The sequence below is a fragment of the Kickxella alabastrina genome (assembly GCF_025024165.1).
Source record: "Kickxella alabastrina strain RSA 675 chromosome Unknown BX661scaffold_3, whole genome shotgun sequence".
Taxonomy (NCBI): Eukaryota; Fungi; Kickxellomycota; class Kickxellomycetes; order Kickxellales; family Kickxellaceae; genus Kickxella; species Kickxella alabastrina.
In genome coordinates this window covers 165,888-181,866 of record NW_026251474.1, presented here as the reverse complement: position 1 = coordinate 181,866, position 15,979 = coordinate 165,888, and the positions used below count along the sequence as shown (strand labels likewise).

The following is a 15,979-nucleotide window of genomic DNA, read 5'->3' as shown; positions in this document are numbered from 1 at the left end:
TAGGAAAATAAAAGTATCTCTGAGACTGACATGTGATCATAGCAGCTGCAAAGCCACACAGTAGCCATTTATTTTTTAAATTTCATATTTGATGGGTAGAATTTGAATCGCAGCTTTAACCGACAAAAAATGGACATCAGATCTGGGCTTTTGCTTGCCTATCTGCGGCGTCTCTGTTTTAAAAAATTTCCAGCATCAGTTGGCGCAACGAATCAACAAAAGGTATGCGGCAGGCCAAAAAGCGAATCTCCGTATCCTTGCAGTAAGTGTTTTGGCAGTAAAACATATATGTTTTTGTTCTTTTTATACTGTTACTGCTAATCGAGCAAGCACCTCAGCATTTTGGTTGGGATTTGTGGAAGAAAAAAACGAACAAAGTAAACCCAAATCACACACTGTGGTATCATCTGCTACTGGCAAAGTTCATTTCACAAAACAGAAAGAAATAAATGTTCAAGTTTGGAAAGGAAAATAAACTAATACCACTCACTACGGAATTGCGCTTGTAAAGTGTCAAAAACAGAAACGGAAAAAGAAAAGCGCCAAGAGCTTGCATATGGCAGCTACAAACAATAAAATTTAGTAATTAAAAAGGGGAAGAGGCAGAAAGGAGGGCCAACTGGGCGATAAAGTGATCAACATTGGCAGACAGATACGGTGGCCATAGCAAAATTTTTTCTTTTGCATCACGGAAAGGCCCAATGGCCTCACGTGGCACAATCAGCGGACAAGCCTTATTTTTTGCCCTCTATTTTTTAGCTTGCTCTTTCGGAAAAAAACATTTGCTTGGCCCGAGCTGCGCGCAGTTTCTGTGGCCCATGGTCCTTTTTGATTTCGACTCGCCTGCCTTGCCTTTTCTTTCTCCCCTACCCCCAAAGTATAAATAGTTTTCGCGTTGACTAATCCTTTTTTATTTTCCTTCGTTTTCACTTTTGCCATTTTAACCACATTTTTCTGTTTATAAAATATATAGCGAATATTACAGCCCACAGCTGACCTCTTTTTCTCGCCAATACTTTGTATATTTCAGCACATACTATTCTCATCATCACACAATGGCCTGTTCTCTGGCAACAACTACACACAGTCGCGACACCAATGGCGCGCGTACCAGCTCGCAGTCCAATATCAACTTGGGCTATACAGATATACACACAGGCCGCGCCTATGACAAATTATCGCCTGATGAGCGCGACAGCTTTTTGGGCGGTATAGAGGTCGACTTTAGACGATACATCGCCGAGACGCGGTCCTCTTCAGGGTTCGCTTTCTACCCGAATTCGCGTCAAATCATGAAGGCGATCTCTTCTTTGTATGAGGCGCTGACAAGCATTGATTTTTCCGACGTCTTTGACTGACGAGGAGAGAATGGGAACCTGGCTTGACGACTTTCAAGACTCGTTTTCCTTTTTTTTCAACGCGATAAAGAAGCAATGTTCTGCCAAACACAAAAAAAATATGTTCAAGCGATCGTTCCGGTTTGATAACTAATTTCTCCGGAATTTGATTGCCAAGTCCTTTTCTGTACAATTTCATCACCAAAAAACCCCATCTTCCCAAGCCAGCTTGGGACCTTCGAGTTTCGCTTTTTGCGCGCTGGACTGAAAAACAAAACATTTCATTATTATATATTTTCCTTTTCATTTTATATTCTTCATTTACATACACTCATTAATTTCCCTCCTTTTTTGTTTATCAGCGGCCTCGAAGTATTAGGCGCTTGCTTTTATTTGAATGGTTGCTTTTCCCTTGATTTTGATTTCTACCAAGCGGCACACCCGCAGCAAAAAAATGCGTGATGAAATAAGGTGTGCACGAATGATAGGGATACAGAACGTTGTGTTTTGTGTGAATATATATGTATGTGCGTAGGAGATAACAAAAAATGACTGTCTGAATTTATTTAGTTATTTGCTAGTCAGACCCCATTATACTATTGAGCTCAGTTGTAATTTCATCGAGCTGCAGTTGCAGAACCCCGATTAACTGGAGCGTCTGCATAGTCAGTGCGTACACGTTATTAATACTGTCGACCAATACTCTGTCGCCATCCGGAACATCAACGGGATCAATTAGCCGAATCGCAGTCGATTCAGTTTCAACCACACTGCGGTCGAATTAATAATACGCCACTCTACCAGTTCCTGTTCCAAGGACTTCAATTGAGTCGAAAGCTTATCCTGGCGCTTAACCAGCTCCTGCTCGCGCTCCTTTTGCCTCTGTCTTGAGCGCCGAGCGGCTTCGCGATTACGCTTTCTCCGCCGCACCTGCGCTTGCTCTACTACGGTCTGTGGGGTTAGCAGGTTGCTGAGATCTTCTTTCCATAAGGCAGTGTTCGCGCTGTCATTTTGGTTGGCAATATTATGGATGCTGTTTCTGTTATTTCTATTGTTTTCGGATCGACTGGGTGCATTGATGTCGTTGGGGTTGATATCGCTGCTGTCAGCGCTAGCAGAGCTGCCGGTTGATCTGTTGCGTCTATCGTTTATAGTGTTTTGGCTGTTGCTGTTGCCAATGCTGGTGCCATTGTTGCGAGTGCCTCTGGTGTTTCCCGACCGCTGGTTATTTCTGCTGTGGTCAGCATCCATTCTATTTCTAAAAGTTTGCGAGGCACACAGAGTGAAAGCAAGATAAATGAAATGAAAACAAGAAAGTAGTTATTAGTATTTTAATACTCAGTGCGAAAAGTAATAAAAATAAGGAGGAAAAATCGGCAGCGAGTGCCCACTGATGTTTGGAAACAAAAACCAAAGGTTCGAAGAAGGAAAAACAAACATATACACATCGGCTCGACAGTATCAAGGTTGCTTTGGTCCAAGGCGGGCGCACATTCTCAATAATAAACATAAGTAATATCCGATAACTCAAACAAAGATAAAGAAGGGAGGGACCTCGTAGCCTTTTGGGGATGAGAACTAGCTGAAGGCGTTGTGTGCACGAACAAAAGATGACAGGAGACAACCGAAAAATTGGTTCCGATTTCAAATCATCTCGATATTCAAAAGTGGTGCGCACGTTTAAACAATAGGTGAGTTCAAAAAACACGTACTATATAGCGTTGGCTATAACTTGGGTGTGCTGGCAATGTATTGTACAATAATAGACATGATGCAGGAGTAGGTAAAAAACTATATACAATATTCAGTTGAATTAAATGATCATCATATTGAAAGAAAAGCAGAGCGCCAAGTGGTAATAAAAAGCAAAAATGTTTTGGTTTTGAGTGAGAAAAAATCGAACAAATAATTGGATAAAGTATTTATGCAGTTGATGATACTGACCACTCGTGAGCTGCAAAATCGATGAGAAAAGAGATTTTCAGCATATACCAAGCTGCACGCATGCCTTATTCCAGACATGAAATACTCCAATGTCCAGCAATTGGCTGCATGAACGGTTTTCCCACCTCTTTTCGGGCTTACCAAATAATCTTTTGTCGGCTTTAAAGTAAAAAAGTAGCTCATAATAAGCACGCTGGCACTAAAAGAAAACAGGTATTAGCAGTTGGAATGGTGATTGAATCCCGTTAATTTTATTGTAGGATAATAACGCTTATTGCTCAGCGGCTGAGGGGATAGACAGTTGGCGATTCGCGATTAGCAATAGATTGAGTCATGAAAAAGACGAATGGATACAGTAGGCTGGGAAAGTGTCGATCCAGAAAGGGCAGAATTGTCAATCGAAAAGAAAATGGATTCACGGCCCAAGAATTAAACTTGAAAATAGTGTTGGCCAAGAAACAACCACCCGCTAAATTGCAGCAGATATAATAGTATTATGCTGGGAAAGTTGGCGGAAGGGTGAGTCAAGCGGCTTAAAGCAAGTATCAACGCGGTAACGTAAATATATATTTGTAGTCAAATAATGGCCATCGGGTTTGTTTTATTGGCTACAAAAATAGAATTACGTACATGTTATAGGCTCCGTGTCAGATGATTGGTTTTTGCAGCGTCTGCCAGGCAATAACAACGAAAGCGAAGATGCAATAATACAAAAATGAAAGAGTAAATAATATATACTATAAAGAGCTGCGATAAAGAGACAAAAGTAAACGAAAAATATATGCACAAAAAAGTAAGATGGGAAGAAGAGGAAACGGGAGAAAGAAAGAAAAGAAAAAAAAAATGAGAGCGACAGAATGTGAACACCGATGCAAAAGCATAAATAGATCCGCCTTTGCTGTGGCTGAACAGGCCAATAGGAGAGCGTCAAGTCAATGAGTTCTTGGGCAGTACTTGTATGTTTGAGAAGAGAGCACTCCCAGGACGCGGCGCTCCTTTTTGTTTCTTCTCGACCGCTGTGATTATACCATAACATACCGCGGAATACCAGGCCAAGATGTCCGGTTTTTTCTTCACAAAAACAGACAACTCAATTAGACAATAAACTAGACCTTGGCCGCCAAAAAAACAATTGAGAGATTGCCCAAGGTTTTGAGAACATTGATTTCGCACTCGCTCTTGGTTTTATTCTCAATCTCGCCCACCTGTGTATTGTATGCACGCTGTTGGTTTCCAAGTTGCTGAGAACGCAGAATCAGTGTTTTTGGCATTTATCGTGCTTCCAATTTTATCTGTATGTTTGCAGTCAGAATGCTTTACAATATCCATGTGCAAAAACAACATCGCATGGCGAACAGCAGACACCGATAAACGATAGATACGCTAATAATCAACGAGAAAAAACAGCTTGGGGATTTCTTTGTGAACAAATATCAAACATTGCTTCTGCTCGCAGAATGGCTGGTAGAAAGTTTTACATTTCCCCTGGCCAAGAAGAAAATAAAATTATAATTGATCGCCAGCCATAGCGCAAAATGAACATGTTCGATCCACGAACAAAACTAGCAACGGCATCATCCCAAACAAATGACTAATTAAAGCGGCGATTCTCACATTCTTCCGGGCATTTCATACTCAAGTTGTGAAGATATTGGAGGTGAGCTACAAAAGTGCGGGAAATGCTCGAAGAACACAAGTGTCGATCGATTTTTTGTTATTTATTTGCTTTGGGGGGTTTCAGCGGTGGTAAAAAGGTAAACAACCTAACCCTTTTTTATTGTCGGATACAAAATGCAGATTCAAGTTGTGTAGTCGCACACTGGTAGTAAAAAAGAAGCTCACCTAATGTTTTTCTATAGTGGTCAGCAATTGCAATATACAGGCAGGCAGATGGGTATGCATTCTATTCCGTAAAATGTTTTATTTTCGGACAGCTTTTTCCCCCGCGAATAATGCCCCAACAAACGCCACATCGGCTTGTTTTTATATATTTACTTTTTTTGGATAATGCATTGTCATTACCAGAGCCGAAATAGCCTCAAACATGCTCCGTCACTCATAAATCATAAATCATATTTCTATACAGGCTCTCTTTTCACTTTTATAAATGGTATACTCGAACAATAAAGAAAGAAGGTAATAATTTACTAAATGCAACACATTTTCAAATCCACCCATGCTCATTATAATTATAAAATGTAGAGTGGAAAAGCAAAACGCATCATTGTTTTTAGTTCACATTTTTGTTTCTTAAATCAGGAAACAAAATAAAAACAGATTATATTGTTGACACTCATTCCATTTGGAACACCATATTGTAAAGCTTGTCATTTTTTGAAAATTCGGGCGCACACAATTTATTTATTAATAACATATAATCGGATTTTAATAACAATTAGAACCTTCTATTTTTTGGTACTTTAGCTGCCCACAGCGTGGGTTGATGGGTTGCTACGTTACATATAAATAAATCTGGAAACCAAGGGCAAATGTTTTGTAATTAAAATAAGTAAAATAAGATGGAGCGCGCGCCCAATTAAGAAAATAGACAGCAACAGGTATCATTTTTTAAATTGAACTACGCCTCAAATACGTCCGGTGTAATGATCTCGTCTCGTTACGAGTGGTTGAGCGTCGATGTCTGGCTTATGTTTGAGTGCCTTCTGTTTTGTGGCTGCCGCTGCTGCTGGTGCTGTTGCTTATGAAAACTGGCTTCATGCACCGGCTCCTCGCTGAGAATGCTGTATTTTCCTGGTGACACATCGAGAAGCCAGAAATACAGATCGGTGAGCAGATAAAAAAAAAATGACGACGAAGCAGAAACTCAGCAGCGTCAGCGCATATGCGGCGATGTCAATTTCCAAGTTGACCAGCATAAATACCATGTCGCGGTTTGCGCCCATCAAAGAAATCCCCGAGGCACACATGAAGAACACAGGTATGTACTGGAACATTGGAGGTTCGCCACGGTCCTCTTCAGTACTCCGATGCCATTGGTGTAATCTCGCAGATACTCAGAGTTCAAAATAAACAAGCGAGGTACTGAAGAGGAAATGCACATGCGAGGCCATCGCAATTCCTGTTGGTAGATAATCATCGATATGCCTGTGGCAATGGAGATGATTGAGGGAATCGGAGTGCGGTTGCGCGGATTGCTGTTCCATGTCATGAGTACGCCCAAGAGTCCGCCGGCAAACCACGAAATGCGATCATCATGTGCTGCAGGTCCTTGTGAGACCAGTCATTGGAGGCACTGCTTTGAAAATTGTGCTCAGTGAATGTGCTGATCAGGCCAAATTCATCATGATGACACTCATAGAGCTCGGGTGGCCGCCGAAGCTCAATCATTTCCGGGCCACACACACGCATGACAACAGGAAGAACTTGACGAGATTGCTAGCGCGTGCCGCGAGCAAAGTGGGAGATGCATTGGCCCAGGTGCCCGTGGCCGCACAGGCCGAGGTAGCTGATAACACCAAGAACCATGCCCATGTACGTTAACACCAGTTGTGCAACGCCAATTATGCAATATATGATTACTGCTTTGCGCGAGCGCTTGACAACGCGCGGCGCGAGGCACAAGTTGATGGCTGTCTAGACAGCAAGCAGACTAAGGATAACCAGCCGAAGCAAGCGTACACGTTGTTTAGATTTCCGTTAACCTAGCCAAAGACATTTCCCAGAAAACTGATCAGCGGACCAGCTAGCTGTACCATGCAATGGTACTTGTGCATTGACAATTCCATGATCAGCCTGCTTGGTAGTGAGTGGAAAGTTGAGTGGACTTATATGTTTAGTCGGCCCGGATTACCAATGCATTCAAGAAGAAATCAATGCATTTAAGAAACCACGTGGTGATTGTAGCTTCGCAATAGCTCGATGTGCTTTTATTTTTGTTGGAATGACCGATCTTCAACAGCCTAAGCACAACCAAATTATATCTTATCTGATGGAAGCAAAAAACGTAGCTAATCAAACACAGTGTCAAGTGAACTTTGAGCGCCCAGCCCAATGGCTCTTCTGGCCAGTTGAATATTTTGCCTCTTCGGGAAAAGTTCCGGGCATCGCCATGGAATTCGCCTGTCGTGTTCGTCATGGGCACCCACCATCGCGGCGCCAAACAATGCAATCGCCGCCACTGCCGCCATTGCTCGAAAGCCCGACGGATAGGAATATAGCTGCAAAACATTGCTGCCATCGTCATCAATCTAAAAGCACTCGTGTGGTTTTCATACAGCTAATGCAAAAAGTATTCTAAAAAGCATAAAATTGGCTAAATATGATCAGTAGTTCAATATACAAAAACAATTGAAATATTGACAAGCAATGAGAAGCTCAAAGTTTACAAACAGTCATATAAAGTATAAGGGAATATAAATCCTTTTACCAAGTCGAAGAAAAAAGACAAGAAACGGAAGGCTGTCAGCTCTCATGTTTTTTTTAATCATCCATATTCCCAAAGTATGCTTTCTCTTCTATTCGGTAAAAAAATGGAAAAACAGATGGAGTGTGTTACGGTCATCACACTATTTTTTTGCCAGCCGCGAGATGCAAGCAAATGCAAAGTGAATTGACTTGGAAAAAATCAAGCAACGGTGGCGGCGGCGCCGGTGGTAGCGGAGACCCTCAAAATCCCCGAAGCTGCGGCATTTCTCGCTGTCCGCTCGGAATTTTCTAAAGTATATTATGGACAGATCTCATCTGTATTATTGTAAACGCAACCAAATATTGCCTCAAGCTCCCTGAGCCCTTGTACTATTTACCAAAGCTAATTCGTATATGGAATTTGGTGTAGAAAATATGCGGAGATCCGAAAATATTGTGTTGGGTGCGCGGGGGAAAAGAAGAAATGTATACCGTCCAGCAGTCCATTTCACAGACCCCAATCAAATCAAATAACTTGCCAGTGATCTGATTCAGTGGGCGGGAATAATAACGACGACACTGGCGCCAGTGGCACAAATATGAAAAAAACCAACGCTTTAAAATAATCATATGACCAAGCACATCTAAATAAGAGCGTATGTGCCACAAAAGTCACAAGTCAATCGCACTTGGCAAAAAGCGGCTTTTTTCCACTTCACTGAAGTTTGCTTAATTCCTCTCTTCCATTCCACTCCACTATTAATTTATTTTTTATTTATCGCTCAATGATTTGAATTCAAAATGGGTCTTAGAGAAAAGGCCGACTACAATTTGCAAACTGTGTCTCTGGCATGCGCGGTAGTTGTCATACTAGTACTCTGTGCCGCTCGGCAATACACAAGCGACTGGCGAGAGCGGCGTCTGTTCAAGCGGCAGCTGGCTAAAACACAGAAAAAACTGTTGCACGCTTCAGAAGACAACCACGAGCAAGAGCTGCTCCGGCGAAGGAGAAGACATATCATAGCACACAGCGATTACGAGAGCACATCGGCCATAGACAGTGAAGACAGCGGGGACAGCGAGGACGAACAGCTGGACCAGCGTGAGTTGCAGGGCCAGCAGGCAAACGTCAAACGAAGGCGGTGGAAGCGCTTTGTAGCTGCGATTCCGCTGATGCCCCTGGCCACAGCCTACATCGTACTCAGACTAGGCTGGGACGTCTTTGAGCTATTGGTGTTCTGCGTCATTGACATGGCGCGAGACACCGCGACAAACTCGCTACTCATAGCACAGGCACTGGTCACACATGCCCTTGATTACAGCTCAAAGCTGGCAGAGCGGCTCGAGCTCGGACGTCGTACGCAAGCGGCTGTAATTTCAGTCATCGAGCACACGGTCATATGGCTGTTCAACGTGGCTTTCCCAGCAATTGGAGACGCAATCACTCAGTGCGGCCAGTGGGCGGTGCAGTTCGTTACTTGGTGGGCCGAGACTGGAGGGCCAATTGCTCGCGACGCTATCGAAGCTGTAGTCCTGCGCGGCCTGGCCCTGGACTGCGCTCATCAGTCGATGCGCTGGCATCTGCGTACGCACGCGCTGTTTGGCTGGGCGGCCGGGCCATCGAGGCAGTGCGCGTTCTAGGGACAGATCTCATGCGCGATGTTCGAATTGTTTTTGGCTGGACACGAATTGGCTTGCGGTGGGTGGTCAGCAGAGAGCGCTGGTGGCTCAACCCTGCGCTTTGGCGTGCAGCAGCGGCATGGGTTGCCCCGGCACTTGCTTGGCTGCAGTGGGCCTATGTGTTGGCTGTTGGCCGCGCGATTCCATGGTGCGCTGATGCGCTTGCCAATACTCTGTGTGCAGCTTACTTTAACGCCCTGCTACCCTTTGTGCAATGGTGCACTGCTGCAGCCGACTGGCTAGTGCAAACCGCAAGCGGGGGCTTTGTGCTTGTGCTTGGTGCGCTGCAGGCCGGCTACGCGAAATGTGTGCGCCTTGCGGTATTCGTAGCCAACATCTGCGGAAGACTGCAAACCCCACTCGTTCGATTCGTCGGTTTGACTTGGCAGCTTCTGGTGAAATACCGGCTGATGCTGCTTTGCGGATGGATGGCCCTGCTTGAGGCAGTGCGCAGGCAATCTTGGATCTTTACTGCCTGTCTTACTGCATATTCACATGTCAGAAACACCGTGCTGCTTCCAGCCATCCGAGCAACGGCTGTTTCAGGCAGGTTTTTGTGGCAGCAGGTGCTCGTTCCATTCGCACTCACTCTGCACGGCTGGCTGCTGCTTTTCGTGGTTCCCCACGTCAAGAGTTTCGGAAAGTACCTGGTTGCGCGGGTACGCACGCTGCTCGCTCGACAGCGGGTCACGGCAGTGCTGGCCGCGCTCTGGCGCAGGTCCCAGAGGGTGATTTTGCTGGAATGGCAGGTCATAGCATCGAGCGCATTCGCGGGCCATGTCAAAACCGCCATGGGTGAGGCTCTGCACATCTTGAAGCGGCAGCTAGACGCGCTTGGCATCATGATGTGGCCCCTGCTGCAGCGCGGCTGGAGCGACGGCGTCCAAGCAATGGCCGACGTCTACCGACAGCTAGTAGCGATAGTGGACTTGACGGCGGCGATGGTTGGTGATCTCATTGTCGACTATGCGCGCAGAAATACTGTCCACACTTCCTCGACACAGAATCACCCCGCGACAGAGGCCAAGCATACTGTGGCAGCTACAAAAAAGTAAACAAATATTGGCACTGTCAGTCCATATTTTCTGTTTCTCTTAATTTATTTTTAAACTTTTGTTAGGGTCGCCATTGGTCATTTCCTCTCGAATGACCCAGCTTTAACCCACTGACACCCGCCAGTTTTTTTTTTTAAAATGGAATACAAATATAGAAAGCAAAATGTGTTACGAAAATCTTTGCAATGGAGGGCGACCATTTTTCACACCCCAAAGCAAAAGAAAACAGAACAGAACGGCGTGTTGCGCAAATTTTAGCACTTTAGGTCGAAACTGAACTTTTCTTTGTATGGTTGATTTTCAGAACGTTGACATCCGTAGAAGGTTTTCCACGATGGCCCCTTCCCCTTTCGTCCAAAAGAAGAAACGAATATTAGGGTTCAATTCTGGGCCTCCTCCCCAAATTCCATATCGGTCTACCGCAATTTATATCGCACTCACACGCACAAATACACGTCCAGGCTTGTTTTGCGCACATTACAGGCTGTTTGCTTGTTACCGTGGTCGATCTGTGTCCAATCCGTGCCTAATAGGAATAAGGGTGGTTAAAAGACGCCTTATTTGTTTGATTTACAGCCTGCTATAGTATCTTTATGCGTGCTACATATCTAACTTTAATTTTTCCATTTCTGTATTGGTTTTTCATCTCTCTTTCATCAGCTGGTCACAGTTTTAAGAGCGTGCGTTGGTTTATTCTTTGGTTTTATATTTTTTATTTCGATACAATTCACACCATTACGTTATTATTTTCATTTTTAAAATAATTATTCCAGCTTACGAAACTGCACTTATCTTTATCATAGCTTGCGCCTACTTACGCTACTCATATTCATTACCAGGTTACGCGTGTAACCATCATCAGTTACCAACGACTACAGCAGCAGCTACAACACCACTTTGCACACACAAACAAATCAATAAACAATGACATACATCAATCCGGCGTTTGAACAGGTTCGCATTGACATTGCTAGTGCGTTAGAAATGAAGCTCGACCCGCGCACTAGGGGGGATGTCGCGACGGTGGGAATTATAACAGCGGTTTACGGAATCAATCTTTTGGGCGTGGTTCTGATGCTGTGGAATCGCAAGTATCCGCCGATAAAGTCTAAAAGCCCTATATTGATGACTCTGGTATTCATAACTTCGGCACTTTGGTTTGTTGGCGATGTGCAGATAAACGGACACGTGCCTCTTGCTGGGACCGCTTTTATCCATTGCCGCTCATTCGGTTTTGTGTGCGTGTGTTGCTTGGGATCTGCGGATTGTGTGCAGTGCAAACGCTGCGCTCGTACAGACTGTACTGTGTGTTTAGGCTGAACATGCCCTACAGTGGACCATGGTTCTATATTCCGATATCTGTTTACGCTGGGTGCATTCTGACCTACGGAGTCGTTGCTCTTGCTCTCAAACCCGCGGGCACTGCGGAGTAATCCCATTTCTCGACGTGTGTACTGTGGCAACTCCGTTTAAAATTGCCGTCTACGTGTTTGTTTGGCTCACCTGGGTATGTCTTGCAGTCATTAATTGGTGCATTCGGGATATAAAGGGCTCCTTCAACGAGAGCCGCGAAATGACAGTTGCCTGCTTTATTTTGTTTGCCATGGTCCTTTTTCTGACATTGGTACAATTCTCGCATCCACAGTACTCTCTCCTCCAAAACTATCGCATTGCCTCGACAGTGCTTGCACACGCGTCTACAAGCTCCATTTGGTGGGGTGTCATGGGCGTTCCACTTTACAACTGCTTGTTCCATCGCTTGGAGTATCTTGATAAATGGACCATAAAGCTGCGCGAGGACGGTCTGCAGCGCGAGTACCATGTCGATTACAATTTTCCGGCTTTAAATAGCAACGCGGCGGCTGCTGCAGTTGCCGCGCCAAACAAAGACTGTACAACTATAAACAGTCTGATGATCAGGGATTATTTTACGGAGATGACACCAGTAAGGCAGCTGGCACTAAGGGTGCGGTTGAACTAGCTTTTTTTACAAACACTCAGATGCCAGTCACTGAGTTAGCTGAAGTGAGTTCAAAACCATGGTCCCAAAGCAGACACATTGGCCGGATGTCTCTTCAGACAGCACTAACAATATAGCTTAAACAACGGTCATTACTTGATATAAATTTATGGATTTTCGATAGTCCATATTTTTTAGCTCAGCCTGCAAATGCATAAAATCCAAACTTTTGAATATTTGATTTGATTAAAAGCAGTTGCATATTTTTAAATGGAAAACAGCATTAATAAATTGCTTTGTAGGCAACTACGCTGTTATATTTTATGTTGCTGTTTAAAAACAATGCTTTTTTCGCAAAATATTCTGGAGAGAAAATAGATACATTCTACAAATATAAAACAAGTAAAAAACAAAACCTAATGTTGATGAATAAGATTGATCGTCTACCGTACCACCTCGCCCATCGTAGGCTCTATTACAAAACCTGACTACATGTCTTATAAAAAATTATTCTATGGACGGCGTAGTTGGGAATTATCCAGACCTGGGTCTAGTTGCCTGGAGGTGGAGGTTTCCGCTAGGGTGTTAATAAAACTAAACCCGAGCACTTGATCTGCCACCTAGAGTGTCAATCGTGTCCAGATAGCTAGTTTGCATGTCTGCCGTCCTCATTGCTGTTGTCCGCGGTACTTCGGTAGGCCGTTATCCTTGTCTTATCACGGATTCGGTATTCGGGATGTTTGTTAAAATTGTAATCTCATCAAGAACCGGCGTTTCCCAGGCGTCAAGGATCCAATTGTTTTCTATTTAATCTGTAGGTCGTACCTTATCCTGTACCAGCTGTGCTGTTTGTTTATAATTTTGTTTACAAACACTATTGCTTGTTTCTACACTCCCATTGAAGTTTCTTGACCAGCGTTGTGTGCATGTCCTCTGTGATTCCTGCCAACCACGCCTCATATCCAAGTCTAGCTTCTTTGTCTGGTAATGGGCGTCCACACGCTTCTCGAGTTTCTCCAATATGTCATCTGTCGGTCCTGGTACACCTGGAGACTGTTGACTGTCTCAGCACGAGTCTGCGCTGGGTCCAAAGATCCCAATGAAAGTCTCTCGCATCAAATTTGCGCTCCCGTGTGGACACGTAACATATGGCCTATGTCCCATGGTATGACAGCAGGCGACGGGCATAGACACATATCTGGTCAGGATATGCATCGGGATACCATTTCACATCTTTAATGCAAAGGAGTGACGGATGAAATCCATTGTATTGGTGCTGTGTCTGGCGTCGGTGCCACTCCCGGTGCTTTGCTAGTACTGCTGTCAATTTCTCTGCAGGAATAATTACCTCCTTGGTGCGTGCCGCCGTAATATGCTTCATCAGCACTTTGCTCATGCAGTTGTCATCCTGTCAATGGCAAAACCTGTTTGGTAGGCAAGGCATGATAATGTCTCCACAAAGAGCCAGCATTTTTTGCCCGTTGGTTTCCATCCACATTGTAGTGACCAGAGATCCAACTGTAGGTGGGCTACGTTGACAACCCTGTCAGCTTTTTTGTTCTTCTTTGTACACGCATGTCCTTGTAACCACTATATATTGAGTAGCTTCTCACGGGTTCGAACCAAAGAAGCACTAGTTGGCCGAGATATTTTTTTGTAAAATATTTTGGTACATTGATATATTGTACCAATGATATAGGCATATGAATGCAAATAAATTATTTTTGCATGTATTTGTAATTTGTTGGCTGACATAATGATGTGCATATTCCATGCAATCCAACTTGAATGCATATTTTGATAACTGGCTATTTTCATGTATCTCTTTTTTAGAATCTGCATTTTGAAAATCAAATTCCAAAATACGTTTTTATAAAAAATTTATTTTGTACACCAACGAAAATTGTCATTTAAACCAAAAACAAGTGTGGAATAAGTCAAAATTTGCACACCACAAAGGCACAAAACAAAATACACAACATTGGAAATATCCGTCAATTTTTGAGTAGAATTTTTGTATTCTGATAAATATAATTATCATGGTGTTTAACATCAAAATTTTTTACTTCTACACATACCTTTTTACAACTAATTTTGTTATTTATATTTACTTGTTTTATTGGATGGGAAACCAAATATCGTTTACACTGACTGAAAGCGAGCTGGCACGCCAAACGGTTGGCAAAAACATGAAGCTAAAGCTGGATCCGCGCGGCAAAGCAGACGCAATAATGATTAATTTATGGTCGTCTATATACTCGTTGGACTTTTTGGCAATTGCGTATATGCTGTGGAACAAAACTACTCGCCGCTAAAGTCAAAGAATCCATTACTTATAACATTGGTAATGGCGATGTTTGCAATCTGGTTTGTTGGAGATCTTCAGGTCAGAGAAATGTTCCTTTGGCAAATACACCATGACTAACTGCAAAGCGTTTGGGGTGTGGATGCAAATTTTAATTGGCGTGTGCGGCATGCTTTCATTGGTTGCGCTGTGGGCATATGGAATGTACCGTGTATTTTATCTGCACAGGTCGTACCATAGTCTGAGTCTTTACCTCCCGTTTATCATCTACTGGCTTTGCGCACTTATCGTTGGAATAATTTCGCAGGTTCTGAAACCTAAAATCACGACAATATATTCCGGAGTTCGACATATGCAACTAACACCCGGCATTTCAAGCAGGGCTGTTTTATTTTATATGGATATCATTACTGGCATGATTGTAGTGCATTGGATGATTCGTAATATCAAGAGCTCTTTTAACGAGAGCTGCGAGATGATGATAACATGCACGCTAATAACGCTTGTGCTTATATACGTTACAACGATTCACTACGTATTCCCGCTGTATCCTTTGGATGTCCGCGTACGGATTATAAATACGTCAATAAACATTTTTCTATTAATTTGCTTTGGTGGCTTATCATGGGTGTACCACTGTACAATTGCGCGTTTAATCGCCAGCAATACCTTGATAATTGGATTAACAAGCTGCGTAAGGATGGCTTGCAGAAAGAGTACGACGTTGGCCCCAATGCAATATCAGCTACTGGCTATGGGTGCTGCTAATGACAAGCACCACGGGCAATAATACTGGCGAGGTTTTCTATGCAATGGATAATATTGTTGACGAGGACCAGGGTAATAAATCCAGAAATAATATTTATGGCAAGCATTTGGACCAATTCAATCCTGACAAGCGCCTGCTAATTTAGTATTTCTCTTATAAATATACATGTTTTCAATGCAATATATATACAACAGGCATGGTGGATTGTCTGTACTCAGGTGTCTATTTTGATTTTTAGATTTTACCATAAAACCATTATTAACTTGAATCTATTTAATACTAAATGGCTTTTAAAATTAACATATGACTACAAATAAATAAATACAATGCCAACAAATTAAACAATTATTTTGTTTTCAACCGCACATCAGCATAAACAGCTATACACAGCAAATACAGAAGGATGTTCCGTAATGCAAAAAATAACCAAAAGAGTATGGAAACAATGTTTTAATTCAAGGCAATTTCATTGAATACAATGTAATCCAATTTAGTAAGGAATTGTATAAAAAGTAATAATAGCCAGTTGAGATAGGTGTGCAACTCAATGTACAACCCATTCTG

The 15,979-nt window shown here is 43.2% G+C and overlaps 3 protein-coding genes across 3 annotated transcripts; 2 read left to right on the top strand and 1 right to left on the bottom strand.

Moving 5' to 3' along the window:
- Positions 1-1,914: 1,914 nt before the first annotated feature.
- BX661DRAFT_196168 (uncharacterized protein) lies at positions 1,915-2,588 on the bottom strand (the record flags this gene model as incomplete). The annotated part of the gene is made up of 2 exons (XM_051538028.1): positions 1,915-2,041; positions 2,134-2,588. 2 exons carry the CDS (start codon positions 2,586-2,588, stop codon positions 1,915-1,917), a joined length of 582 nt encoding a protein of 193 aa, XP_051394037.1.
- A 5,771-nt stretch (positions 2,589-8,359) lies between these two features.
- On the top strand, positions 8,360-10,572 carry BX661DRAFT_177280 (uncharacterized protein). Its single transcript, XM_051534593.1, has 2 exons — positions 8,360-9,127; positions 9,178-10,572. Exons 1-2 carry the CDS (start codon positions 8,448-8,450, stop codon positions 10,379-10,381), a joined length of 1,884 nt encoding a protein of 627 aa, XP_051394036.1. The 5' UTR covers positions 8,360-8,447; the 3' UTR covers positions 10,382-10,572.
- Positions 10,573-11,037: 465 nt separating this feature from the next.
- On the top strand, positions 11,038-12,730 carry BX661DRAFT_177278 (uncharacterized protein). Its single transcript, XM_051534592.1, has 6 exons — positions 11,038-11,612; positions 11,657-11,713; positions 11,812-12,005; positions 12,027-12,251; positions 12,290-12,347; positions 12,383-12,730. The coding sequence occupies exons 1-6, from the start codon at positions 11,306-11,308 to the stop codon at positions 12,394-12,396; spliced, it is 855 nt and encodes a 284-aa protein (XP_051394035.1). The 5' UTR covers positions 11,038-11,305; the 3' UTR covers positions 12,397-12,730.
- The last annotated feature ends 3,249 nt before the right edge of the window (positions 12,731-15,979 follow it).

Bases quoted from the DNA above. Each gene is read 5' to 3' on its own strand.
- BX661DRAFT_177280 (XM_051534593.1), top strand. From the start codon at position 8,448: ATGGGTCTTAGAGAAAAGGCCGACTACAATTTGCAAACTGTGTCTCTG. The intron at 9,128-9,177 runs GTGGGCCGAGAC...TCGAAGCTGTAG, and splicing joins GCGGTGCAGTTCGTTACTTG to TCCTGCGCGGCCTGGCCCTG.
- BX661DRAFT_177278 (XM_051534592.1), top strand. From the start codon at position 11,306: ATGACATACATCAATCCGGCGTTTGAACAGGTTCGCATTGACATTGCT. The intron at 11,613-11,656 runs GTTTTGTGTGCG...GATTGTGTGCAG, and splicing joins TATCCATTGCCGCTCATTCG to TGCAAACGCTGCGCTCGTAC. The intron at 12,252-12,289 runs GTTGCCGCGCCA...AACTATAAACAG, and splicing joins GCAACGCGGCGGCTGCTGCA to TCTGATGATCAGGGATTATT.